Source organism: Artemia sp. Qi Xiang Cuo, chromosome 18, assembly GCF_049724085.1.
Source record: "Artemia sp. Qi Xiang Cuo chromosome 18, ASM4972408v1, whole genome shotgun sequence".
Lineage (NCBI taxonomy): Eukaryota > Metazoa > Arthropoda > Branchiopoda > Anostraca > Artemiidae > Artemia > Artemia sp. Qi Xiang Cuo.
The window spans coordinates 30,158,764-30,185,662 of NC_142811.1; the positions used below are offsets into that span (position 1 = coordinate 30,158,764).

At 29.9% G+C, this 26,899-nt stretch overlaps 2 protein-coding genes across 4 annotated transcripts in view; one reads left to right on the plus strand and one right to left on the minus strand.

Annotated features, from left to right (window-relative positions):
- The window catches only part of LOC148941400 (glycoprotein-N-acetylgalactosamine 3-beta-galactosyltransferase 1-like), an 880,586-nt gene that overhangs the window by 625,981 nt on the left and 227,706 nt on the right, over positions 1 to 26,899 (plus strand). The gene's annotated exons all lie outside the window — the stretch shown is intronic.
- Positions 1 to 26,899, minus strand: part of LOC148941403 (glycoprotein-N-acetylgalactosamine 3-beta-galactosyltransferase 1-like) — a 190,913-nt gene that overhangs the window by 72,429 nt on the left and 91,585 nt on the right. The window contains exons 9-10 of the mRNA XM_089104560.1: positions 24,936 to 25,091; positions 2,673 to 2,741 (exon numbers count right to left, since the gene is read on the minus strand). Of these exons, the coding sequence (XP_088960686.1) occupies positions 2,673 to 2,741; positions 24,936 to 25,091 (225 nt within the window). The remainder of the gene's footprint in view (positions 1 to 2,672; positions 2,742 to 24,935; positions 25,092 to 26,899) is intronic.

The window sequence follows — 26,899 nt, forward strand, 5'->3', positions numbered from 1 at the left end:
TAAGGCCAGATCGCTTTTCAATCCTTTTATTGCTATTCCCAACTTTCCCTGTAAAATAAATCTTCAGTCACTTGTTCCTTTATTAGATTTATGACTTTAATACAGATGTTAAAATGGGTTTTAAGACAAGAAGGAAAAGCGGACATCTATATAACTGGGAAACAAGAAAACATACGAATGATATAAGAGAATTCTCAGAATTAGCCCAAGAAACATATATTTGAGCTTTTTAGAAAACAAAAATAGAAAACTAGATTTGAAAATATTTAAGGCGAGAGAGTTAGCATCAAGCTAAAGAAGACTCTCGCGTAGAGGTCTACTTAAATAATTTCTGAGACCACACTGGCTAATCATGATAAACAAAAAATCGCGAAGAAAGGAAGAAAACGAGGACAATTAACAGCCAGTGAAAAAATTGAAAAATTATGCAAATATTTCGGTCAAGACATCTTCTTGACCGTCATCAGTGCAGAATAAAACTGATAAAATTATTAAAACCAAACCTTAAAATAAAAACACAAAACTAAAATTGGACGACCCTTTCCTGGTAACGATGAAAGGGTAACTGAATAAAAAAACAAGTCTAAATGGCATTTCAGAATTTCATTTTGCATAAAGCACTTTTAAAGGCTGATCGCTTTCCAGTTTGATTGTTATCGGAGACTCTATTCGATTGCACAATATAACTTTGTGGATGTATGTAAAAACGATCAGAATTAATAATTTTGTCATAAATGGGACTTAGAAGAATTTCTCCAGTGTCTCTATTGAGAGCTACTTTTTGGTGAATGTGCTTTTTTATTTCAACTGCCTCCTTGAAAACTTTCGTGAGACCTTTAACGGGGGCAACGATAGAGGCCTCGTCAAACAAAATGAAATGATGTGTATTCTCGTACACATGTTGCGCCAAGGCGGAATCAAAAACCTCAGGCCTTTGGCGTAACCTCATTGCCTTGTCGATTGAGGACTTGTGCTCAAATAACCTCTCCCCCAATTGCTGTTGGGTTCTACCAACATAAAAACAGCCACAAGAACAAGGAATTCTATAAACACCACTACCCAGAATGGGGCTGGTTTTATCTTTGCCGTTGTTAAAAAAGTTCTGTGTAATATTTGAATTCTTAAAGGTGACGCTAAGTTTATGTTTTTTAAGGATTCTTTTCAATTTATCACTCAATTTTGGAATGTACGGTAGAACAGTGAAAAGTTTCTTATCATCCACCAATGGGACGGTATCTGTTGGGGCTTGTGGACCTGATGCACTCCCCTCTGCCTTTTTTCGTCTTCTGTCTATAATAGGCTCAAGTAATTCTATAGAGTAGCCATTGCAAAATAAAATGTCCTTAATATAGTTCAATTCTGAGTCTATGTGAGGCTCTGAGCATATTCTTATTACTCGGTCAACCAAAGAAATAACAACTCCTCTTTTTATGCAGGGAGTGGTTGGAGGAAAAATGCAAATACCTATCGTTATGCGTAGGCTTTCTATAAATAGAAAATTCAAGGTGGATGATATGTTGGTAGAACCCAACAGCAATTGGGGGAGAGGTTATCTGAGCACAAGTCCTTCAATCGACAAGGCAATGAGGTTACGCCAAAGGCCTGAGGTTTTTGATTCCGCCTTGGCGCAACATGTGTACGAGAATCCACACCATTTCATTTTGTTTGACGAGGCCTCTATCGTTGCCCCCGTCAAAGGTCTCACGCAAGTTTTCAGGGAGGCAGTTGAAATAAAAAAGCACATTCACCAAAAAGTAGCTCTCAATAGAGACACTGGAGAAATTTTTCTAAGTCCCATTTATGACAAAATTATTAATTCTGATTGTTTTTACATACATCCACAAAGTTATATTGTGCAATCGAATAGAGTCTCCGATAACAATCAAACTGGAAAGCGATCAGCCTTTAAAAGTGCTTTACGCAAAATGAAATTCTGAAATGCCATTTAGACTTGTTTTTTTATTCAGTTACCCTTTCACCGTTACTAGGAAAGGGTCGTCCAATTTTAGTTTTGTGTTTTATTTTAAGGTTTGGTTTTAATAATTTTATCAGTTTTATTCTGCACTGAGGACGGTCAAGCAGAGGTCTTGACCGAAATATTTGCATAATTTTTCAATTTTTTCACTGGCTGTTAATTGTCCTCGTTTTCTTCCTTTCTTCGCGATTTTTTGTTTAGAGGTCTACTACTTTGCACGAGCGTAGTCTTTCTTCTTCTAGAAGCAACAAGGGTGTTATCATCAGTAAAAGCAACCAGAGGATTCAAAGATGGGAACAAAAGTTATGGGCAGGGGAAAATTTACGGTGACATAGAAGACAACGGCATAAGGATTTTCGTTTTTAGTTGAGAAAAAAAAAGTCAGTTGCATAAACTAGAATCTGTACTGGCCCTAGAGTAGACCCTTGGGGTATACCTTGGTCATAATTTGAGAGTGAACAGAAAAGCGGATAAAAAGAAATTACCAAACATTTCAGACTAAAACCAAAGAAGCGCACTTCATCTTGTTGATATATCAACAACCTTTTCATTTTTCTGCTTAAAACAACCCAAGAAAGTAACCAATTTCTTTGTTACATGCAAGGAAGTGTGCAACACCTTCTCACTGATGCAATAGTACAAAAGCCGATAATGAAATGTCTCACTGAGCATATACTTTTATTATCGCTTTTCTTACCTCATCTTTTAATCTTTGTTGATCGTGTTTCTTTTTATCTTCTTCTTCTTTCCTTATCTTTTCTTGTTCCTAAAAATAGTAAGAATAAATCAATAGCCTATTGCGATGTGGACAGCCTCAAAAAGCCTTAGGTATAATTTTCGTAGAGATCAGCTGCACATCGTGAAATAAATGCTTATCGCCTTTTAATTTAGGACAGTGGTTTGATCTCTTTTGGCCATTCCCAGATTAACGTAACAACCACGGGTCTAAGCGAAACGAAGTGAAAGAGCTACAACGTCTCTTTGTTGTAAAGGCGGATAGGACGGGACTGAGAGCCTCAGGACCCTACTTTAGGCCTTCAAATGTATCAAATGACGTTTGGAAAATAGTATAAAAATAGTGCAATGTGTCTATAATTATAAGTTTGGGCGAGGGAATAAGTGGGCCCAGGGGTTTGTTTCCAATTACACAGACCAAGGATTGCTTTGATTGCTTGATTCTGACACATGAACAAACATCATGCAATACTTGTACTCGCATATGAACTTGCCAATTTTAGTTTAGGATAATCATTTGACAATTTAAGATCACTCATTAAAATGGTTCCTTAACGTTCAGGAACCATGAGGAGAAAGAGTTGTGGCCGCGGGACCCTGTATGCTGACCTAAACAAGTTCACGGCCCCAATTTCAACAAGGTGCACAATACCCACAGTTTTAATCAAATATATCTAAAACCTGTTTGCTTAAAATAGGTTTATTTGCATAATTTAGCACAGCGCCCCTTGTTTAGAGGGTCACAGTTAAAGTGTGCTTCTAATGGCAGTTCCATACTTAATTAAACATTTTCAGTCAACGGGCTCCAGCTTTGATGGAAATCAAACGGTCAATGTGAGATATCTGTTTGCTTTCTTTTGATTTCGCACAATCATACTATGATCTTAATGATTCTTAATCGATAATATTAAAACATAAAAAACTATTCCTTACATCGTCATTGAATAGTCCTGAATTGAAAAAGGTACTTGCTTAAATATGCAAGGATCAGAGGGAGGTTTTTTTATGAGGAGATTTAAAAGACGCATTTTAGGTCGCTACTGAAAATCTTTGATTGACTCTTATTTCAGCAAAATGTAATACATTAATTACTGGAGAAACCTTTACTTAACCTGTTTCGCTTTCTGGAAGTCTACATTGACCTGATATTTGCAATCAGCAACCATTAAAATCCTTATATACCAGCTTAGGTGGAATTAAAGTGCAAACTGTCAAAAACGTCCAAGTATATTTTGATTTTGAACTTTTGTTTTACAATATTAGCCTCATGTTTGTAACCAACAAGCTCAAAACCTTCAAATGCTAATTTTTGTTGAAGTTTGAACACCCTGTACAAACCAGTTTGGTTTTAGGAGATCAGTACTGCGATGTTAGTGATTATTTATGATCGACATAAGTAGAAAGGCCTCATGAGCTCCCGTACGAACCACTTTGTTTATGGTTTTTGTCACTGAGAGCGAAAAAACAGAAATATTCTTACTTTAAAAAATCAGGATTTGTCTCACATTTATTGTTATTTTTTGCACGATTCTTAGTGCCAGTCAATTTATTTGTTGTTTATCATTGATGTTATAATCATATTGTGTCTGTTTTATGGTTTTTGTAAGTGAGAATGAAAAACAGGATTTTTCTCACTTTGATGGGTGCTTTCTGGATTATTGATTAATGTCTGACAGGTGATGTCAAGATTGATTGATTTGTCATGAAAAAGGAATGGGTGAAGTTTATTAATGTCTTTGATGTATTTCCAAGAGAATGTTTCCGGGGTAAAGTTTATTAATATCTTTGGAGTTCGACGAGTAGAATTGTTTCCGGGGCGAAGTTTTTTAATGTCTGACAGATACTGTCATGGTTGATTGATTTGTCAAGAAAGGGGAATTAATTTGTTGTTTCTAGGGGGAATTATTGATTCACGAAAGGGTTTCTTAGTAATTTGAAATGTGACAGCGCAGGGATACCAAAAACAAAAGGAACACGCAGAAATTACGTTTAGGGGTTATTTGGGCGTATCCGTTTTAGAAATTTTAGGGAATTATTTTGGCAAAACAGTTAGAGATATTTTAAAAGATGATTTTAGAAGAGGTTTTAGAAGAGAATTTGAGGGTGAAACTTTTTGGTCATTATAATACTCAAGTTCAATTTGAACAGTGTTGTAAGGTCCTCGACCCCATCCCCAAAGGGTTCTGCTCCCCCAATCCAACCCTCAAGGAAGCCCCCGGTCCTCAAAGGTCCCTCGGCACCCCAAAGGGCCCCCTGAGCCACCATTTTTAATACTTTTTTAAGGCTTTATTATATCTTTTCAGAACAAGTTATTTTCTTAATGTCCATCCTAACCCCATTTTACAAGTTGAAGTAACCATCCTTTTCACCCACAACTTTACTTTCAAGCCTTTTGAATGCTCCAACACCAAGCAATACTTTTCAAAGGGCATTTCCGAACAAGTTATTTTCTTAATGTCCTTCCTAAGCCCATTTTACAAGTTGAAGTTCCCATCCTTTTCACCCACAACTTTACTTTACAGCTTTTTGAATGCCCCAACACCAGGTAATACTTTTCAAATGGCATTTCAGAACAAGTTCTTTTCTTAGTGACCGTCCTAAACCCATTTTACAAATTGAAGTACCCATCCTTTTTACACACAACTTTACTATACAGCTTTTTTGAATGCTCCAACCTACGTAAATACTTTTCAAAAGGCATTTAAAAACCAGTTATTTTCATAGCATTCCCTTTACACTCATCTTACAAACTGAGGTGTTCTTACTTTTCACCACAAGCTTAAATACGAAGGTTTTTGAATGTTCTAACATCATACACTACTATTCAAAGGCATTTCAGAACATGTTATTTTCATAATGTCCCTCCTAAACCCATTTTACAAGTTGAAGTTCCCATCCTTTACACCCACAACTTTACTTTACAGCTTTTTGAATGTTCCAACACCAAGCAATACTTTTCAAAGGCATTTCAGAACAAGTTCTTTTCTTAATGTCCCTCCTAAACCCATTTTACAAGTTGAAGTTCCCATCCTTTTCACCCAAAACTTTACTATACTGCTTTTTTCAGTGCTCCATCACCAAGCAATACTTTTCAAAGGCATTTAGGAACAAATTGTTTTCTTAATGTCCCTCCTAAACCCATTTTACAAGTTAAAGTACCCTATCCTTTACACCCACAACTTTACTTTACAGCTTTTTGAATGCTCCAACATCAAGCAATACTTTTCAAAGGGCATTTCACAACAAGTTCTTTTCTTAATATCACTCCTAAACCCATTTTACAAATTTAATTACCCATCCTTTACACCCACAACTTTACTATACAGATTTTTGAATGAGCCAACATAAAGAAATATTTTTAAAAGGGAATTCACACCTATTTCTTTTAATAATGTCTCTCATAAAACAATTTTACAAATTCAATTACCCATCCGTTTCATCCAAAAATTTACTTTACAGCTTTTTGAATACCCAACAGCAAGCAATACTTTTCAAAAGCCATTTCAGAACAAGTTCTTTTCTTAATTTCCTTCCTAAACCCATTTTCCAACTTGAAGTACCAATCCTTTTCATCCTCATCGTTACTTTACAGCTTTTTGTATGCCCCAAAACCAGGCAATAGTGACCGTCCTAAACCCATTTTACAAATTGAAGTACCCATCCCTTTCACCCACAACTTAGTTATAGATCGGAGTTTGAAGTTTTACCTTAGAGACTTAGCTCAGAGTTTTAGTTTGGTTTAGTTTTAGTTAAAAATTTAGAGTTTTTAGCTTAGAGTTTAAGTTAGAGTACTAGTTTAGTTTAGTTTTCGTTAAGATTTTATAGTTTTTATCTTAGATTCTTAGATTATAGTTTTATTCAGAGTTCTAGTTTAGTTTAGTTTAGTTACAGTTAAGTATTTAGAGTTTTAGCTTATAGTCATAGATTAGTATTTTAATTAAAGTTTTAGTTTGGTTAATTTTTAGTTAAGAGTTTAGAGTTTTAGCTTAGAGTATTATCTTAGAGTTTTTGTTAGAGTTATAGTTTATTTTAGTTTTAGTTAAGAGTTTAGAGTTTTAGCTTAGAGTCTTAGCTGAGAGTTTTAGTTAGAGTTGGAGTTTAGTTTAGTTTTAGTTAAGAGTTTAGATTTTGAGATTAGAGTCATACCTTAGAGTTTTACTTAAATTTTTAGTTTGGCTAAGTTTTAGTTAAGAGTATAGATTTCTAGATTAGAGTCTTAACTTAGAGTTTTTTTTATAGAGTTCTAGTTTAGTTTAATTTTAGTTAAGAGTTTGATGTTTTACCTTTGAGTTTCAGTTAGAGTTCTAGTTTAGTTTAGTTTACAGTTAAGAATTTAGAGTTTTAGCTTAGAGTCATAGCTTAGAGTTTTACTTAAAGTTCTAGTTTGGTTAAGTTTTAGTTAAGAGTTTAGAGTTTTACCTTAGAGTCTTAACTTAGAGTTTTAGTTAGAGTTCTAGTTTAGTTTAGTTATAGTTAAGAATTTAGAGTTTTAGCTTAGAGTCATAGCTTAGAATTTTAGTAAAAGTTATAGTTTAGTAAAGTTATAGTTAAGAGTTTAGAGTTTTACCTTAGAGTCATAACTTAGAGTTTTAGTTAGAGTTCTAGTTCAGTTTAGTTTTAGTTAAGAGTTTAGAGTTTTAGCTTAGAGTCTTAGCTTATATTTTGTGTAAGAGTTCTAGTTTAGTTTAGTTATAGTTAAGAGTCTCGATTTTTTAGCTTAGAGTCATAGATTAGAGTTTCTGTTATAGTTCTAGTTTAGTTTACTTCTAGTTAAGAGTTTAGAGCTTTAGCTTAGAGTCTTAGCTTATAGTTTGTGTTGAAGTTCTAGTTTAGTTTAGTTATAGTTAAGAGTTTAGAGTTTTAGCTTTAGAGTTTTAGCTTAGAGTTTTTGTAAGAGTTCCAGCTTAGTTTAGTTATAGTTAAGGGTTTGGTGTTTTACATTGGAGAAGTAGTTTAGATTTTTAGTCTATTCTTAGTTAAGATTTTAGAGTTTTACCTTAGAGTCTTTGGTTAAATTTTTTGTTATAGTTCTAGTTGAGTTTAGTTTTTATCCATTGTTTATAGTTTTTATATTTTAGTCTTAGTTTATAGTTTTTTGTTGAAGTTCTAGTTTATTTTAGAGTTTTAGATTATACTTAGAGTTTTAATTAGAGTTCTAGTTTAGTTTTAGTTAAGAGTTTAGAGTTTTAGCTTAGAGTCTTAGCTTAGAGTCTTAGCTTAGAGTTTTTGTTAGAGTTCTAGTTTAGTTTAGTTTTAGTTATGAGTTTAGAGTTTTACCTTAGAGTTTTAGCTTATAGTTTTAGTTAAAGTTGAAGTTTAGTTTAGTTATAGCTAAGAGTTTAGAGTTTTAGCTTAGAGTCTTAGCTTAGAGTTTTTGTTAAAGTTTAGTTTTACTCAAGAGTTTAGAGTTTTAGCTTAGAGTCTTAGCTTAGAGTTTTAGCTTAGTTTAGTTTTAGTTAAGAGTTTAGTATTTTTAACTTAGAGTCTTAGTTTAGAGTTTTTGTTGAAGTTCTAGTTTAGTTTAGTTTTAGTTTAGAGTCTTATCTTAGACTTAGAGTTTTAATTAGAGTTATAGTTTAGTTTAGTTTTATGTATGAGTTTAGAGCTTTTAGCTTAGAGTCTTAGCTTGGTTTTATTTACAGTTCTAGTTTAGTTTAGTTTTAGTTAAGTGTTTAGAGTTTTACCATGGAGTCTTAGCTTAGAGTTTTAGTTAGACTTAAAGTTTAGTTTAGTTACAATTAAGAATTTAGAGTTTTAGCTTAGAGTCATAGCTTAGAGTTTTACTTAAAGTTATAGTTTGGCTAAGTTTTAGATAAGAGTTTCAAGTTTTAGCTGAGTCTTAGATTAGAGTTTTTGTTAGAGTTCTAGTTTAGTTTAGTTTTAGTTAAGAGTTTAGAGTTTTACCTTAGTCTTAGCTTAGAGTTTTTGTTAGAGTTCTAGTTTAGTTTAATTTTAGTTAAGAATTTGATGTTTTACCTTTGAGTTTCAGTTATAGTTATATTTTAGTTTACTTTTAGTTAATAGTTTAGTGTTTTACCTTAGAGTCTTAGCTTAGAGTTTTTGTTAAAGTTGAAGTTTAGTTTAGTAATAGTTAAGAGTTTTAGTTTAGAGTCTTAGCTTAGAGTTTTTGTTAGAGTTCTAGTCTATTTTAGTTTTAGTTAAGAGTTTAGAGTTTTTAGCTTAGAGTCTTAGCTTAGAGTTTTCGTTGAAGTTCTAGTTTAGTTTTAGTTAATAGTTTAGAGTTTTAGCTTAGAGTTTTTGTTAGAGTTGAAGTTTAGTTTAGTAATAGTTAAGAGTTTAGAGTTTTAGCTTAGAGTCTTAGCTTAGAGTTTTTGTTAGAGTTCTAGTTTAGTTTATTTATAGTTAAGAGTTTAGAGTTTTACCTTAGAGACTTAGCTTAGAGTTTTAGTTTAGTTTAGTTTTAGTTAAGAGTTTAGAGTTTTTTAGCTTAGAGTTTTTGTTAGAGTTCTAGTTTAGTTTAGTTTTAGTTAAGAATTTAGTGTTTTACATTAGAGTCATAGCTTAGAGTTTATGTTGGATTAATATTTTTTTTTTGTTGTATCAGTTAGTTTATAGACGCTAATTATAGTCATAGAATTGAGTTTTTGTTAGTGGTCTAGTTTAGTTTAGTTTACGTTAATATTTTAGTTCTTTTAGCTTAGAGTCTTAGCATATAGTGTATATTTTATCTTAATTTTAGTTTAGTTTTAGTTAATTTCTTATAGTTTTAGATTAGAGTCTTATCGTTTAGCTTAGAGTCTTAAGAGTTTAGCGTATAGTTTTAGCTTTAGTCTTAGCTTAGAGTTTTTGTTAGAGTTTTAGTTTAGTTTAGTTTTAGTTAAGAGTTTAGAGTTTAAGCTTAGAGTCTTAGCTTAGAGTTATAGTTAGAGTTGAAGTTTAGTTTAGTTATATTTAAAAATTTAGAGTTTTTTAGCTTAGAGTCGTAATTTAGAGTTTTTGTTAGAGTTCTAGTTTAGTTTAGTTAAGAGTTTAGAGTTTTATCATAGATTCATAGCTTAGAGTTTTTGTTGAAGTTGAAGTTTAGTTTAGTCATAGTTAAGAATTTAGAGTTTTAGCTTAGAGTCTTAGCTTAGAGTTTTAGTTTAATTTAGTTTTAGTTAAGAGTTTAGAGTTTTTTAGCTTAGAGTCTTAGCTTAGAGTTTTTGTTAGAGTTCTAGTTTAGTTTAGTTTTAATTAAGAGTTTAGAGTTTTTAGCTTAGAGTCTTAGCTTATAGTTTTAGTTATAGTTCTAGTTTAGTTTTAGTTAAGAGTTTAGATTTTTACCATAGAGTCTTAGCTTAGAGTTTTAGTTAGAGTTGTAGTTTAGTTTATTTAAAGTTAATAATTCAGAGTTTTAGATTAGATTCATATATTAGAGTTGTACTTAAAGTTGCAGCTTAGTTAAGTTTTAGTTAAGAGTTTAGAGTTTTACCTTAGAGTTATAGCTTAGAGTTCTAGTTTAGTTTAGTTTAAGTTAAGAATTTAGAGTTTTAGCTTAGTCATAGCTTATAGTTTTAGTTAAACTAATAGTTTAGTAAAGTTATAGACATGAGTTTAGAGTTTTACCTTAGAGTCATAGCTTAGAGTTTTAGTTAGAGTTATAGTTAAGTTTTGTTTTAGTTAAGAGTTTAGAGTTTTAGCTTAGAGTTTGTGTTAGAGTTCTAGTTTAGTTTAGTTATAGTTAAGAGTCTCGAGTTTTTAGCTTAGAGTCTTAGCTTAGAGTTTCTGTTAGAGTTCTAGTTTAGTTTACTTATAGTTAAGAGTTTAGAGTTTTAGCTTAGAGTCTTAGCTTATAGTTTGTGTTGAAGTTCTAGTTTAGTTTAGTAATAGTTAAGAGTTTAGAGTTTTAGCTTTAGAGTCTTAGCTTAGAGTTTTTGTTAGAGTTCTAGTTTAGTTTAGTTATAGTTAAGAGTTTGGTGTTTTACCTTAGAGACTTAGCTTAGAGTTTTAGTCTATTCTTAGTTAAGAGTTTAGTATTTTAGCTTAGAGTCTTTTCTTAGATTTTTTGTTAGAGTTCTAGTTGGGTTTTAGTTTTTGTCAATAGTTTAGTTTTTTTATATTTGAGTCTGATTTTGTATTTTTTTTTTTAATTTCTAGTTTAGTTTATATCTTTATCTTATACTTAGAGTTTTAATTAGAGTTCTATTTTATTTTAGTTTTAGTTAAGAGTTTATAGTTTTATATTAGAGTGTTAGATTAGAGTTGTAGTTATAGTTATAATTTAGTTTAGTTTCAGTTAAGAGTTTAGAGTTTAGAGTTTTAGCTTAGAGTCTCATCTTAGAGTTCTTTTTATAGTTTAATTTTAGTTTATTAATATATAATATTTTAGAGTTTTAGATTATAGTATTAGATTAGAGTTTTTGTTAAAGTTTAGTTTTATTTAAGAGTTTAGAGTTTTAGCTTGGAGTCTTGGCTTAGAGTTTTAGTTTAGTTCAGTTTTAGTTAAGAATTTAGTGTTTTTAGCTTAGAGTCTTAGTTTAGTGTTTTTGTTGAAGTTCTAGTTTAGTTTAGCTTTAGTTTAGAGTTTTGGCTTAGACTTAGAGTTTTAATTAGAGTTCTAGTTTAGTTTAGTTTTAGTTAAGAGTTTAGAGTTTTTTAGCTTAGAGTCTTAGCTTAGTTTTATTTAGAGTTCTAGTTTAATTTAGTTTTAGTTAAGAGTTTAGAGTTTTACCATAGAGTCTTAGCTTAGAGTTTTAGCTTAGACTTAGAGTTTAGTTTATTTACATTTAAGAATTTAGAGTTTAAGCTTTGAGTCACAGAATAGAGTTTTACTTAAAGTTATATTTTGGTTGAGTTTTAGATAAAAGTTTCAAGTTTTAACTGAAATTTAGCTTAGAATTTTTATTAGAGTTATAGTTTAGTGTACTTGTAGTTAAGAGTTTAGAGTTTTACCTTAGTCTTAGCTTAGAGTTTTTGTTAGAGTTCTAGTTTAGTTTAATTTTAGTTAAGAATTTGATGTTTTACCTTTGAGTTTCAGTTAGAGTTCTAGTTTAGTTTACTTTTAGTTAAGAGTTTAGTGTTTTACCTTAGAGTCTTAGCTTAGAGTTTTTATTAAATTTGAAGTTTAGTTTAGTAATAGTTAAGAGTTTAGAGTTTTAGTTTAGAGTCTTAGCTTAGAGTTTTTGTTAGAGTTCTAGTTTATTTTAGTTTTAGTTAAGAGTTTAGAGTTTTTACCTTAGAGTCTTAGCTTATAGTTTTTGTTCAATTGTTAGTTTAGTTTAATTTTCTTTAATAGTTTAGTGTCGTAGCATAGAGTTTTTGTTAGATTTTTAGTTTCGTTTCGTTTAGATATAGTTAAGAGTTTATAGTTTTAGCTTATAGACTTACCCTAGAGTTTTATTTATAGTTCTAGTTTAGTTTATATATATTTAATTGTTTTTAGTTTTACCTTAGAGACTTATCTTAGAGTTTTAGTTTAGTTTAGTTTTAGTTAAGAGTTTAGAGTTTTTTAGCTTAGAGTCTTAGCTTAGAGTTTTTGTTAGAGTTCTAGTTTAGTTTAGTTTTAGTTAAGAGTTTGGTGTTTTACCCTAGAGTCATAGCTTAGAGTTTTAGTTAGAGTTCTAGTTTAGTTTATTTTTAGTTAAGAGTTTAGAATTTTATGTTTGAGTCTTATCTTAGAGTTTTTGTTAGAGTTCTTGTTTGTTTTATTTTTAGTTAAGAGTTTAGATTTTTTAGCTTAGATTCTTAGCTTAGAGATTTTTTTTAAGCTATAGTTTAGTTTAGTTCTAGTTAAGAGTTTATAGTTTTAGCTTAGAGTCTTAGCTTAGAGTTTTTGTTAGAGTTTTAGTTTAGTTTAGTTTTAGTTAAGAGTTTAGAGTTTTAGCTTAGAGTCTTAGCTTAGAGTTTTTGTTAGAGTTGCAGTTTAGTTTAGTTTTAGTTAATAATTTAGAGTTTTTTTAGATTAGAGTCGTAGTTTAGAGTTTTTGTTAGAGTTATAGTTTAAATTAGTTAAGAGTTTAGATTTTTATAACATAGTAATAGATTAGAGTTTTTATTTAAGATGAATTTTAGTTTAGTCATAGTTAAGAATTTAGAGTTTTTAGCAGAGAGTCTTAGCTTAGAGTTTTACTTAGAGGTCTAGTTTAGTTTATTTTTAGTTAAGAGTTTAGAGTTTTATATTAGAGTCTTAGCTTAGAGTTTTTGTTGAAGTTCTAGTTTAGTTTAGTTAAGAGTTTAGAGTTCTACATTAGAGTCTTAGCTTAGAGTTTTACTTAGAGTTGAAGTTTAGTTTAGTTATAGTTAAGGGTTTAGAGTTTTAGCTTGGAGTCTTAGCTTATAGTTTTAGTTAGAGTTCTAGCTTAGTTTAGTTATAGTTAAGAGTTTAGAGTTTTACCTTAAAGTCTTAGCTTAGAGTTTTATTTAGAGTTCTAGTTTAGTTTAGTTTTAGTTAAGAGTTTTGAGTTTTACCTTAAAGTCCTAGATTAGAGTTTTAGTTAGGGTTGAAGTTTCGCTTAGTTTAGTTATAGTTAAGGGTTTATAGTTTTAGCTTAGAGTCCTAGCTTAGAGTTTTAGTTAGAGTTATTGTTTAGTTTAGTTTTAGTTAAGGGTTATAGCTTAGAGGTTTAGCTTAGAGATTTAGTTAGAGTTGAAGTTTAGTCTAAACTAGCATAACCACAAAATTACACAATATTGCATAAAAATACCAAAACCATAGGTTTGATTAGGTTAGGTTAGAGGTTAGTTTTCTTCACGTTTAAGTTAGGTTAGATTAGGTTAGCTTATCATGAGCGCTCACGATAAGCTAAACTAATATAACTGGTACAAAGTCGACATGGGGGGATTTTCCGGCGAGTATGGTTAGGTTAGGTTAGGCTTGGGGGAATTTTCCGGCGAGTATGGTTAGGTTAGGTTAGACTAGATTAAGTTAGGTAAGATTAGATTAAGTCAGGTTAGGTAAGTTAGGTTAGGTTAGCTAAGTTAGGTTAGGTTAGATTAGCTAGTAGACATCTCTCCATTTTTGAGTTAGGTCAGGTTAGGTTAGGCTATATTAATTTATGTTAGGTTAGCCTGCGCACGCGCGCGCACGTAGGCTAACCTAACCTACCTTAACTTAACCTAACATAACTTAATCTAGCCTAAACTAACCTAACCTAACTTAAACATGGAGAGATATTTACTAACTAACCTATCATAACTTAGCTAACCTAACCTAACTTACCTAACCTGACTTAAACTAATCTAATCTAACTTAAATTAATCTAGTCTAACCTAACCTAACCATACTCGCCGGAAAATCCCCCCAAGCCTAACCTAAACTAACCATACTCGTCGGAAAATCCCCCCATGTCGATTTTGTACCAGTTAGATTAGGTTAGCTTATCATGAGCGCTCATGATAAGCTAACCTAATCTAACCTAACTTAAACGTGGAGAAACCTAACCTCTAACCTAACCTAACCTCTAACCTAACCTAATCTAACCTATGGTTCTGGTATTTCTAAGCAATATTGTGTAATTTTGTGGTTATGCTAGTTTAGACTAAACTTCAACTCTAACTAAATCTCTAAGCTAAACCTCTAAGCTATAACCCTTAACTAAAACTAAACTAAACAATAACTCTAACTAAAACTCTAAGCTAGGACTCTAAGCTAAAACTATAAACTCTTAACTATAACTAAACTAAACGAAACTTCAACCCGAACTAAAACTCTAATCTAAGACTTTAAGGTAAAACTAAAAACTCTTAACTAAAACTAAACTAAACTAGAACTCTAAATAAAACTCTAAGCAATGACTTTAAGGTAAAACTGTAAACTCTTAACTAAAACTAAACTAAGATAGAACTCTAACTAAAACTCTAAGCTAAGACTCCAAGCTAAAACTCTAAACCCTTAAATATAACTTAACTAAACTTCAACTCTAAGTAAAACTCTAAGCTAAGACTCTAAGGTAGAACTCTACACTCTTAACTAAACTAAACTAGAACTTCAACAAAAACTCTAAGCTAAGACTCTAAGATAAAACTCTAAACTCTTAACTAAAACTAAACTAAACTAGAACTCTAAGTAAAAGTCTAAGCTAATACTCTAAGCTAAAAACTCTAAATTCTTAAATGTGACTAAACTAAACTTCAACTTCAACAAAAACTCTAAGCTATGACTCTATGATAAAACTCTAAACTCTTAACTAAACTAAACTAGAACTCTAACAAAAACTCTAAACTACGACTTTAACCTGAATAAACTCTAAATTCTTAACTAGAAATAAACTAAAATAGAAATCTAACTATAACTGTAAGCTAATACTCTAAGGCAAAACTCTTAACTAAAACTAAACTATAACTATCTCAAAAAATCTAAGCTAGGACTCTAAGCTAAAACTCTAAACTCTTAACTAAAACTAAACTAAACTAGAGCTTCAACAAAAACTCTAAGCTAAGACTCTAAGCTAAAAACTCTAAACTCTTAACTAAAACTAAACTAAACTAGAACTCTAACAAAAACTCTAAGCTAAGATTCTAAACTCTTAACTAAAACTAAACTAAACAGGAACTCTAACTAAAACTCTAAGCTATGACTCTAAGGTAAAACACCAAACTCTTAACTAAAACTAAACTAAACTAGAACTATAACAAAAACTCTAATCTAATACTCTAAGCTAAAAAACTCTAAACTCTTAACTAAAACTAAACTAAACTAAAACTCTAAGCTAAGTCTCGAAGGTAAAACTCCAAACGTTTAACTATATCTAAACTAAACTAAAACTCTAGCAAAATTCTAAGCTAAGACTCTAAGCTAAAACTCTAAACTCTTAACTATTACTAAACTAAACTTCAACTCTAACAAAAACTCTAAGCTAAAACTCTAAACTATTAACTAAAACTAAACTAAACTAGAAATTCAACAAAATAATCTAAGCTAAGACTCTAATCTAAAAACTCTAAACTGTTAACTAGAACTAAACTAAACTATAACTCTAACAAAAACTCTAAGTTAAGACTATAATATAAAACTAAAAACTCTTAACTATTAATAAACTAAAATTCAACTCTAACAAAAACTCTAAGCTAAGACTATGATTTAAAACAAAAAACTATTATCTAACAGTTAACTAAAATGGATCTCTAAGTGAAACTCAAATGTAAAACAAAACAATTTTAGCTAAAATTAAACTGTACTAGAACTTTAATAAAAATTTCAAACAAAGACTCAATGGCAATACTCTATACTCTTAACTAAAACTAAACTAAACAGGAACTCTAATAAAAATTCTAAATTAAGACTAAGCTAAAACTCGAAACTCTTAACTAAAATTTAACCAAACTATAACTTTAAGTAAAACTCTAAGCTATGACTCTAAGCTAAAACTCTAAATTCTTAACTGTAACTAAACTAAACTTTAACTCTAACTAAAACTCTAAGCTAAGACTATATGGTAAAACTCTAAAGTCTTAAATAAAACTAAATTAAACTAGAACTCTAAATAAAACTAATCTAAGACTATAAGCTAAAAACTCTAAACTAAAACTAAACTAGAACTCTAATTAAAACTCTAAGTCTAAGCTAAAACTCTAAACTAAAACTAAACTAAACTAGAACTTCAACAAAAACTCTAAACTAAGACTCTAAGTTAAAAACACTAAACTCTTAACTAAAACTAAACTAAAACTCTAAGCTAAGACTCTAAGATAAAACTCTAAACTATTAAGTAAAACTAAACTTTAACAAAAACTCTAAGATAAGAATCTAAGATAAAACTCTAAACTCTTAACTATAACTATACTAAACTTCAACTTTAACAAAAACTCTAAGCTAAGACTCTAAGCTAAAACTCTAAACTCTTAACTAAAACTAAACTAAAATAGAACTCTAATTAAAACTCTAAGTCTAAGCTAAAAGTCTAAACTAAACTAGAACTTCAACAAAAACTCTAAAGTAAGACTCTAATCTAAAAACTCTAAACTCTTAACTAAAACTAAACTAGAACTCTAACAAAAACTTTAAGATAAGACTCTAAGCTAAAACTCTAAACTCTTAACTAAAACTAAACTAAAACTCTAAGCTAAATCTCTAAGTTAAAACTCCAAACTCTTAACTATAACTAAACTAAACTAGAACTCTAACAAAAACTCTAAGCTAAGACTCTAAGCTAAAACTCTAAACTCTTAACTATTATTAAACTAAACTAGAACTTTAACAAAAAATCTAATCTAAAACTCTAATCTAAAACTCTAAACTCTTAACTAGAAGTAAACTAAACTAGAACTCTAACAAAAACTCTAAGCTAAGCCTCTAAGCTAAAAACTCGAAACTCTTAACTATAACTAAAAGGAACTCAAACTCTAACACAACTATAAGCTAAGACTCTAAGCTAAAACTCTAAACTCTTAACTAAAACTAAACTGAACTAGAACTCTAACTAAAACTCTAAGCTATGACTCTAAGGTAAAACTCTAAACTCTTAACTATAACTTAACTAAACTATAACTTTAACTAAAACTCTATGCTATGACTCTAAGCTAAAACTGTAATTTCTTAACTATAACTAAACTAAACTAGAACTCTAACTAAAACTCTAAGCTAAGACTCTAAGGTAAAACTATAAACTCTTAACTAAAACTAAACTAAACTAGAACTCTAAAAAAAACTATAAGTTAAGACTCTAATATAAAAATAGAAAATCTTAAATAAAAATTAACTAAAATAAAACTTTAAGTAAAACTCTAAGCTATGACTCTAAGCTAAAACTCTAAATTCTTAACTGTAACTAAACTAAACTTCAGCTCTAACTAGAACTCTAAGCTAAGACTCTATGGTAAAACTCTAAACTCTTAACTAAAACTAAACTAAACTAGAACTATAACTAAAACTCTAAGATAAGACTCTAAGCTAAAAACTCTAAACTCTTAACTAAAACTAAACTAAACTAGTACTCTAACAAAAACTCTAAGCTAAGACTCTAATCTAAAAAACTCTAAACTATTAACTAAAACTAAATTAAAATAAAACTATAATCTATGGCTCTAATATAATACTCTAAAATCTTAACTATTACTAAACTAAACTTCAACTTTAACAAAAACTCTAATCTAAGACTCTAAGCTAAAACTCTAAACTCTTAACTATTACTAAACTAAACTTCAACTTTAACAAAAATTCTAAGCTAAGACTCTAAGCTAAAACTCTAAAGTCTTAACTATAACTAAACTAAACTAGAACTTAAACAAAATTTCTATGCTAAGAATAAAAGCTAAAAACTATAAACTATTAACTAAAATAAAATAGAAATTAAACAAAAAATCTAAGCTATTACTCTCAGCTAAAAACTCTAAACTCTTAATTAATACTAAGCTAAAATTCAAATCTAAATAAAAATCTAAGCTAATAATCTAAGATAAAAATCTAAAATCTTAACTAAAAATAAAATAAACTAGAACTTAAACATAAAACTCTAAACTAAGACTCTAATCTAAAAACTCTAAACTCTTAACTAAGAATAAACTAAAATAGAACTCTAACAAAAACTCTAAGCTAAGACTCTAAGATAAAATTCTAAACTCTTAACTAAAACTAAACTCAACTAGAACTCTAACTAAAACTCTAAGCTGAGACTCTAAGGTAAAACAAAAAACTCTTAACTATAACTTTACAAAACTATAAATTTAAATAAAACTCTAAGCTAAGACTCTATTTTAAAAAACTCTAAACTCTTAACTAAAACTAAACTAAACTAAAACTCTAAGCTAAGTCTCTAAAGTAAAACTCCAAACTCTTAAATATATCTAAACTAAACTAGAACTCTAACAAAAACTCTAAGCTAAGACTCTAAGCTAAAACTCTTAACTCTTAACTATTACTAAACTAAACTTCAAGTCTAACAAAAACTCTAAGCAAAGACTCTAAGCTAAAACTCTAAACTAATAACTAAAAGTAAACTAAACTACAACTTCAACAAAAACTCTAAGCTAAGACTCTAAGCTAAAAACTCTAAACTCTTAACTAAAACTAAAATAAACTAGAACTCTAACAAAAACTCTAAGCTAAGACTCTAAGCTAAAATTCTATACTCTTAACTAAAACTAAAATAAACTAGAATTCTAACTAAAGCTCTAAGCTAAGACTCTAAGGTAAAACACCAAACTTTTAACTAAAACTAAACTAAACTAAAACTCTAACTGAAACTCAAAGGTAAAACATGAAACTCTTAACTAAAATTAAACTAAACTAGAACTCTATAAAAAAAACTCTAAGTTAAGACTCTAAGCTAAAACTCGAAACTCTTAACTAAAACTTATTGAAACTAAAACTTTAAGTAAAACTCTAAGGTATGACTCTAAGCTAAAACTCTAAATTCTTAACTGAAAGTAAACTAAACTTCAAGTCTAACTAAAATTCTAAGCTATGACTCTAAGGTAAAACTCTAAACTCTTAACTAAAACTAAACTAAACTAGAACTCTAACAAAAACTCTAAGCTAAGACTCTAAGCTAAAACTCGAAACTCTTAACTAAAACTTAACCAAACTAAAACTTTAAGTAAAATTCTAAGCTATGACTCTAAGCTAAAACTCTAAATTCTTAAATGTAACTAAACTAAAATAGAACTCTAAATAAAACTCTAATATAAGACTCTAAGATAAAAACTAAAATCTATTAACTAAAAACAAACTAAAACTTTGGGCTAATTCTCCAATGTATAATTCTTAACCCTTGATTAAAGCTAAACTAAACTAGAACTGTAACAAAAACTCTAAGCTATGACTATAAGCTAAAACTCTTAACTATTAACTATAACTAAAATTAACTAGAGCTTTAACAAAAACTCTAAGCTAAGACTCTAAGTTAAAACTCTAAACTCTTAACTAGAAGTAAACTAAACTAGAACTCTAACAGAAACTCTAAGCTAAGACTCTAAGCTAAAAACTCGAGACTCTTAACTATAACTAAACTAAACTAGAACTCTAACACAAACTATAAGCTAAGACTCTAAGCTAAAACTCTAAACTCTTAACAAAAACTAAACTGAACTAGAACCCTAACTAAAACTCTAAGCTATGACTCTAAGGTAAAACTCTAAACTCTTAAATATACCTTTACTAAACTATAACTTTAACTAAGACTCTAAGCTATGACTCTAATCTAAAACTGTAAATTCTTAACTATAAATAAACTAAACTAGAACTCTAACTAAAAATCTAAGTTAATACTCTAAGCTAAAACTCTAAACTCTTAACTAAAACTAAACTAAACAAGAACTCTAACAAAAACTCTAAGGTAAGAATCTAAGCTAAAACTATAAACTATTAAATATAAATTAACTAAACTACAACTTTAAGTAAAACTCTAAGCTATGACTCTAAGCTAAAACTCTAAATTCTTAACTATATCTAAACTAAACTTCAGCTCTAACTTGAAATCGAAGCTAAGAATCTATGTTTAAACTCTAAAATCTTAAATAAAACTAAACTAAATTAGAACTCTAACTAAAAATATAATATAATAATATTATATAAAAAACACAAAATTTTAAATAAAAATAAAATAGACTATTAATATAAAATATACTATAATCTAATACTATAATCTAAACAACTCTAAACTCTTAACTAAAAATAAATTAAACTAAAACTATGATCTAAAACTATAGGCTAATAATCTAAACTATTACTAAAATAAACTTAAACTTTAAAAAAAACTCTAATCTCAGACTCTAATCTAAAACTCTAAACTCTTAACTATTACTAAACTAAACTTCAACTTTAACAAATATTCTAAGCTAAGACTCTAAGCTAAAACTCTAAACTCTTAACTATAACTAAACTAAACTAGAACTACAACAAAATTTTTATGCTAAGACTATAATCTAAAAACTATAAACTCTTAATTAAAAGTAAACTAAACTAGAACTCTAACAAAAACTCTAAGATAAGACTATAATCTAAAACTATAAACTCTTAACTATAACTAAACTAAACTTCAACTCTAACAAAAACTCAAAGCTAAGACTCTAAGCTAAAACTTTAAACTATTAACTAAAAATAAACTAAACTAGAACTTAAACAAAAAACTCTATGATAATACTATAATATAAAAACTATAAACTATTAAATGTAAAAAAACTAAACTAGAACTCTAACAAAACTCTAATATAAGAATATAATATAAATCTCGAAACTCTTAACCAAATCTAAACTAAACTAGAATTCCAACTAAAACTCTAAGCTAAGACTCTAAGGTAAAACACCAAACTTTTAACTATAACTTTACAAAACTATAACTTTAAATAAAACTCTAATCTAATACTCTAAGCTAAAAAACTCTAAACTCTTAACTAAAACTAAAATAAACTATAACTCTAAGCTAAGTCTCTAAAGTAAAACTCCAAACTCTTAACTATATCTAAACTAAACTAGAACTCTAACAAAAACTCTAAGCTAAGACTCTAAGCTAAAACTCTAAACTCTTAACTATTACTAAACTAAACTTCAAGTCTAACAAAAACTCTAAGCTAAGACTCTAAGCTAAAAATATAAACTATTAACTAAAACTAAACTAAAATAGAACTTCAACAAAAACTCTAAGCTAAGACTCTAAGCTAAAAACTCTAAACTCTTAACTAAAACTAAAATAAACTAGAACTCTAACAAACACTCTAAGCTAAGACTCTAAGCTAAAATTCTATACTCTTAACTAAAACTAAATTAAACTAGAATTCTAACTAAAGCTCTAAGCCAAGACTCTAAGGTACAACACCAAACTCTTAACTAAAACTAAACTAAACTAAACTAGAACTCTAAATGAAACTCAAAGGTAAAACATCAAACTCTTAACTAAAGTTAAATTAAACTATAACTCTATCAAAAAAACTCTAAGTAACGACTCTAAGCTAGAACTCGAAACTCTTAACTAAAACTTAGCGAAAATAAAACTTTAATTAAAAATCTAAAGTATGACTCTAAGCTAAAAATCTAAATTCTTAACTGAAACTAAACTAAACTTCAACTCTAACTAAAATTCTAAGCTAAGACTCTAAGGTAAAACTCTAAACTCTTAACTAAAACTAAACTAAACTAGAACTCTAACAAAAACTCTAAGCTAAGACTCTAAGCTAAAACTCTAAACTCTTAACTAAAACTAAACCAAACTATAACTTTAAGTAAAATTCTAAGCTATGACTCTAAGCTAAAACTCTAAATTCTTAACTGTAACTAAACTAAACTAGAACTCTAAATAATACTCTAAGCTAAGACTCTAATCTAAAAACTCTAAACTCTTAACTAAAACTAAACTAAACTAGAACTCTAACAAAAACTCTAAGCTAAGACTCTAAGCTAAAAACTCTTAACTTTTAACTAAAACTAAACCAAACTAGAACTCTCAGCTAAGTCTCTAAGGTAAAACTTCAAACTCTTACCTATAACTAAGTTGTGGGTGAAAAGGATGGGTACTTCAATTTGTAAAATGGATTAAGTACGGTCACTAAGAAAAGAAACTGTTCTGAAATGCCTTTTGAAATGTTTTGCTTGGTGTTGGGCATTAAAAAAGCTGTATAGTAAAGTTGTGGTTGAAAAGGATGGGTCCTTCAATTTGTAAAATGGGTTTAGGATGGACAGTATGAAAAGAACTTGTTGTGAAATACCCTTTGAAAAGTATTGCTTGATTTTGGAGCATTCAAAAAGCTGTATAGTAAAGTTGTGGGTGAAAAGGATGGGTACTTCAAATTGTAAAATGGGCTTAGGAGGGACATTAAGAAAAGAACTTGCTGTGAAATACCATTTTAAAAGTATTGCTTGATGTTAGAGCATTCAAAAATATGTAAAGTAAAGTTGTGGGTGTAAAGGATGGGTACTTCAACTTGTAAAATGGGTTTAGGAGGGAAGAAAAGAACTTGTTCTGAAATGCCTTTGAAAAGTATTGCTTGGTGTTGGAGCATTCAAAAAAGTGGTATAGTAAAGTTGTGGGTGAAAAGGATGGCTACTTCAACTTGTAAAATGGGTTTAGGAGAGACATTAAGAAAAGAACTTGTTCTGAAATGCCTTTGAAAAGTATTGCTTGGTGTTGGAACATTCAAAAAGCCGTAAAGTAAAGTTGTGGGTGAAAAGGATGGGTACTTCAACTTGTAAAATGGGTTTAGGACGGACATTAAGAAAAGAAATTGTTCTGAAATGCCTTTGAAAAGTATTGCTTGGTGTTGGAACATTCAAAAAGCTGTAAAGTAAAGTTGTGTGTGAAAAGGATGGGTACTTCAATTTGTAAAATGGGCTTAGGAAGCTCACTAAGAAAAGAACTTCTTCTGAAATGCCATTTGAAAAGTATTACTTGGTATTGGGGCATTCAAAAAGCTCTAAATTAAAGTTGTGGGTGAAAAGGATGGGAGCTTCAACTTGTAAAATGGGTTTAAGAAGGATATACTTGTTCGGAAATGCCCTATGAAAAGTATTGCATGGTGTTGGAGAATTCAATATGCTGTAAAGTAAAGTTGTGGGTGAGAAGAATGGGTACTTCAACTTGTAAAATGGGTTTAGGAGGGACATTAAGAAAGTAACTTGCTCTGAAAAGATATAATAAGGCCTTAAAAAAGTATTAAAAAATGGTGGCTCTGGGGACCCTTTGGGGTGCCGGGGTCCCTTGGGGGGCCGGAGGATTCCTTTGGGGTTGGGTTGGGGGATCGGAACCCTTTGGGGTTGGGGTAGAGGACCTCACGACACTGTTCAAATAGAACTTGTTTATTATAACGACCACAGAGTTTCACCCTCAAATTCTCTTCTAAAACCTCTTCTAAAATCATCTTTTAAAATATCTCTAACTGTTTCGCCGAAATAATTCCCTAAAATGTCTAAAACGGATTCGCTCAAATAACCCCTATACGTAGTTTCTGTGTGTTCCTTTTGTTTTTGACATCCCTGCGCTATCACATTTCAAATTACTAAGAAACCTTTTTGTGAATCAATAATTCCCCTTAGAAACAACAAATTAATTCCCCTTTCTTGACAAATCAATCAACCATGACATCATCTGTCAGACATTAAAAAATTTCGCCCCGGAAACAATTCTACTGGTCGAACTCCAAAGATATTAATAAACTTTGCCCCGGAAACATTCTCTTGGAAATACATCAAAGACATTAATAAACTTCACCCATTCCTTTTTCATCACAAATCATTCAATCTTGACATCACCTGTCACACATTAATCAATAATCCAGAAAGCATCCATCAAAGTGACAAAAATCCTGTTTTTCATTCTCACTGACAAAAACCATAAAACAGACATAAATTGATGTTGACATCCATGAAAAACATCAAATAAATTAACCAACACACATAACCGTCCAACCATAAAAGTGAGAAAATTCCTGATTTTTCAAGTGAGAAAAATCCTGTTTTTTCATTCTCACTGACAAAAACCATAAACCAAGTTGTTCGTACGGGAGCTCATGAGGCCTTTCTACTGACATATAATAATTTAAATTCAATTCTTATATTATTTTTAGGGGATGGAAATCTGAAATATCAAAAACGAATTTTAGGTTTATCATTTTTTTGTTTTGAAAGCAAGTTATTTGAACAAAACTTCGGAAAAAGGATAACCCCACCCCCACCCCCCCTTTGCAATAAAATGGGAGCTGTAAGCCTACTGCAGTCATATGGAATGCTTAGTGCAATAGAACTCCCCGGAATCAAGGAAGACTAGGGGTGAATTTGGCCCAGTTCGAGCCAGCACTAGAACTTCCAGTTTTATTTGAAGGAGCTGTCTTCCCAAATCCTAGGATCTCTGGTTCGATACGATCAAAAAGAAAGCAAACCAATTAGCCCACATTCGTCACCATCCTTCTCTAAAAAGGATAAAGAAATTTATATTTTTGTAGATAAGAGTTTGAAAGCATCCTTGTAGGAGTCTCTGATATTCTGTATTTAACGGTGTAATTTTATCAAGATCACTACCATTTTAGGGGGTTTTTCTCTTTCTTTTCCTAAAATAAAATAAATATTCTCAGGCTCATAGCTTTTAAAGAATAATTCCAAAATAGTATTAAGAAAAATCACAGTTTCGGTTACTATTAGCACAAGACACATTTGATTTACAGTTATTTGTCAAGAACTATTCAATTTTATTTTCCGTTTGTTTTGGGGTTTCATTTCATAGTTATTTTTGTTCATTTTCAACTGGGCTTATTATTGGACGTTGCTTATACTCATCTTTTCATACTCTTTACTTTTACTTCGAAGATTTTTATTTCTAAACCACATTTTTCCTTAAAATAAAAACAGAGACGTAAAAACCGTTACCTCTTTCAGCCGTTTTTCTTTCGCTTTTTGCTCTTTTTCGTCTTCTATCTTCTTAAATTCTGGGTCACTTTTTAATCTCTCTTCATATTCCTTTTTTGCTCCTATCCACGGCTTGGCAGTTCCTTCTTCATCGGGAGGGGGAGGTGGAGTCCAGCCCTAAATAGATTTTGGTAAAAATCAAATAATAGAAGAAATGGTAAGAGAATTGACGTCAATTATTAAAGTCTCATCTAAGTCTCATCTAAAATCCATTTCAACCGTTTACTTCTGGCTCGACTTTATAACGCAGTATCCCTTCCCCATTTCCTTTATCTAAGCCCGTTTTAGAAAATTTTTCCTGGGCCAGAGAAAAGAAAGCTCAGATCCGTGTTTTTTAAGTATGCGAAGTTCTTGTTGCGGCTCCCGCCGTGGACAAGAAATTCGCACCTTGTTCAAAATTTTAAAATTGTGGACCCAACGGCAGCTATAATTGATCAAATTAAACGTTACAACGAAAAAGTCTCTTCCCACCCTTGGTACCGTTTGCTAAGGCAGTAAATCGCTGTCCATTTAATTTTATTTGCACATTTCTTGTCATATATAGTCTTTTTACCGTCTCGTGTCATATTTAAACTAGTTAATTGAGTCCGTTGATTTTGAATTGAAGTTATCAAGTATTTTGCTGTAGGTTAGGTTAGGTGAATTGAAGTTATCAATCATATTGCTTATGTTTCTTCAGTGCTTGGGAGTTTAAAAAGTAAAATTTCTTACGTACCTGCAGTGTAGTGTATAATTGAGTTTTTGTTTCTCGTCTTTGTAATTTGTTCGATTATGTGTAATGTGTTGTAATTTGTTTTTTGTGTGTTTTTTCTTTTTTAGTGATACTCCGTCTTTTGTACCTTTTTTTGACGGGTAATAAATAAATAAATAAATAAATATCAAAATAGTAAATAAAAGCAAAAATTAAAAGTAAAAAAAGGTAAAAAGCCAGGTTGAATTTCCTATAGAATTCTTCAGTTTGTTTTAGAAGTCCAATTGTTATGCATTTGAAATTTTATGCATTTGATGAAAAATATTTCGAACCACTTTTTATAAGAAAAAATTTATAAATATATACAAAAATTAATCATTTAAACCAAGAATGCATAGACGCATCCATTCCTGAGCTAAATTATTTTAATATCGAAGGAACCAAATTATTGGAGCTAGATTATTTAACATCTGAAGAACCAAATACTGAATCACTCCCGAAACCAAAACATACTAAGAAAACAATTTGCAAACGGTGTTGAAAATACAGATAAACCTCCTAAAACAAAACAAAGCGAGCAGCCTAAATATTTCATAATAACTCCCAACTTCCATCACAGTTTATATTCAAGAAATTTCTATGAATGAATAAATAAAACCTAATTTGGTATTCTCCAAATGTTTTTCTGATTTTATTAAAGTTACTATTTAAAGGCTTTCAAAGACTCTGTTTTACTTACAAGTATACGGCTTCAATAGCAATACGGGTGTCTTGAAACAAAAAAAGTGTTAACCATACATGCTCCCAAAATGGCTTCCTATTGTAACCAGAGTTTATCATTTAAACCAAAATTAATCATTTAAACCAAGAATGCATAGACGCATCCATTCCTGAGCTAAATTATTTTAATATCGAAGGAACCAAATTATTGGAGCTAGATTATTTAACATCTGAAGAACCAAATACTGAATCACTCCCGAAACCAAAACATACTAAGAAAACAATTTGCAAACGGTGTTGAAAATACAGATAAACCTCCTAAAACAAAACAAAGCGAGCAGCCTAAATATTTCATAATAACTCCCAACTTCCATCACAGTTTATATTCAAGAAATTTCTATGAATGAATAAATAAAACCTAATTTGGTATTCTCCAAATGTTTTTCTGATTTTATTAAAGTTACTATTTAAAGGCTTTCAAAGACTCTGTTTTACTTACAAGTATACGGCTTCA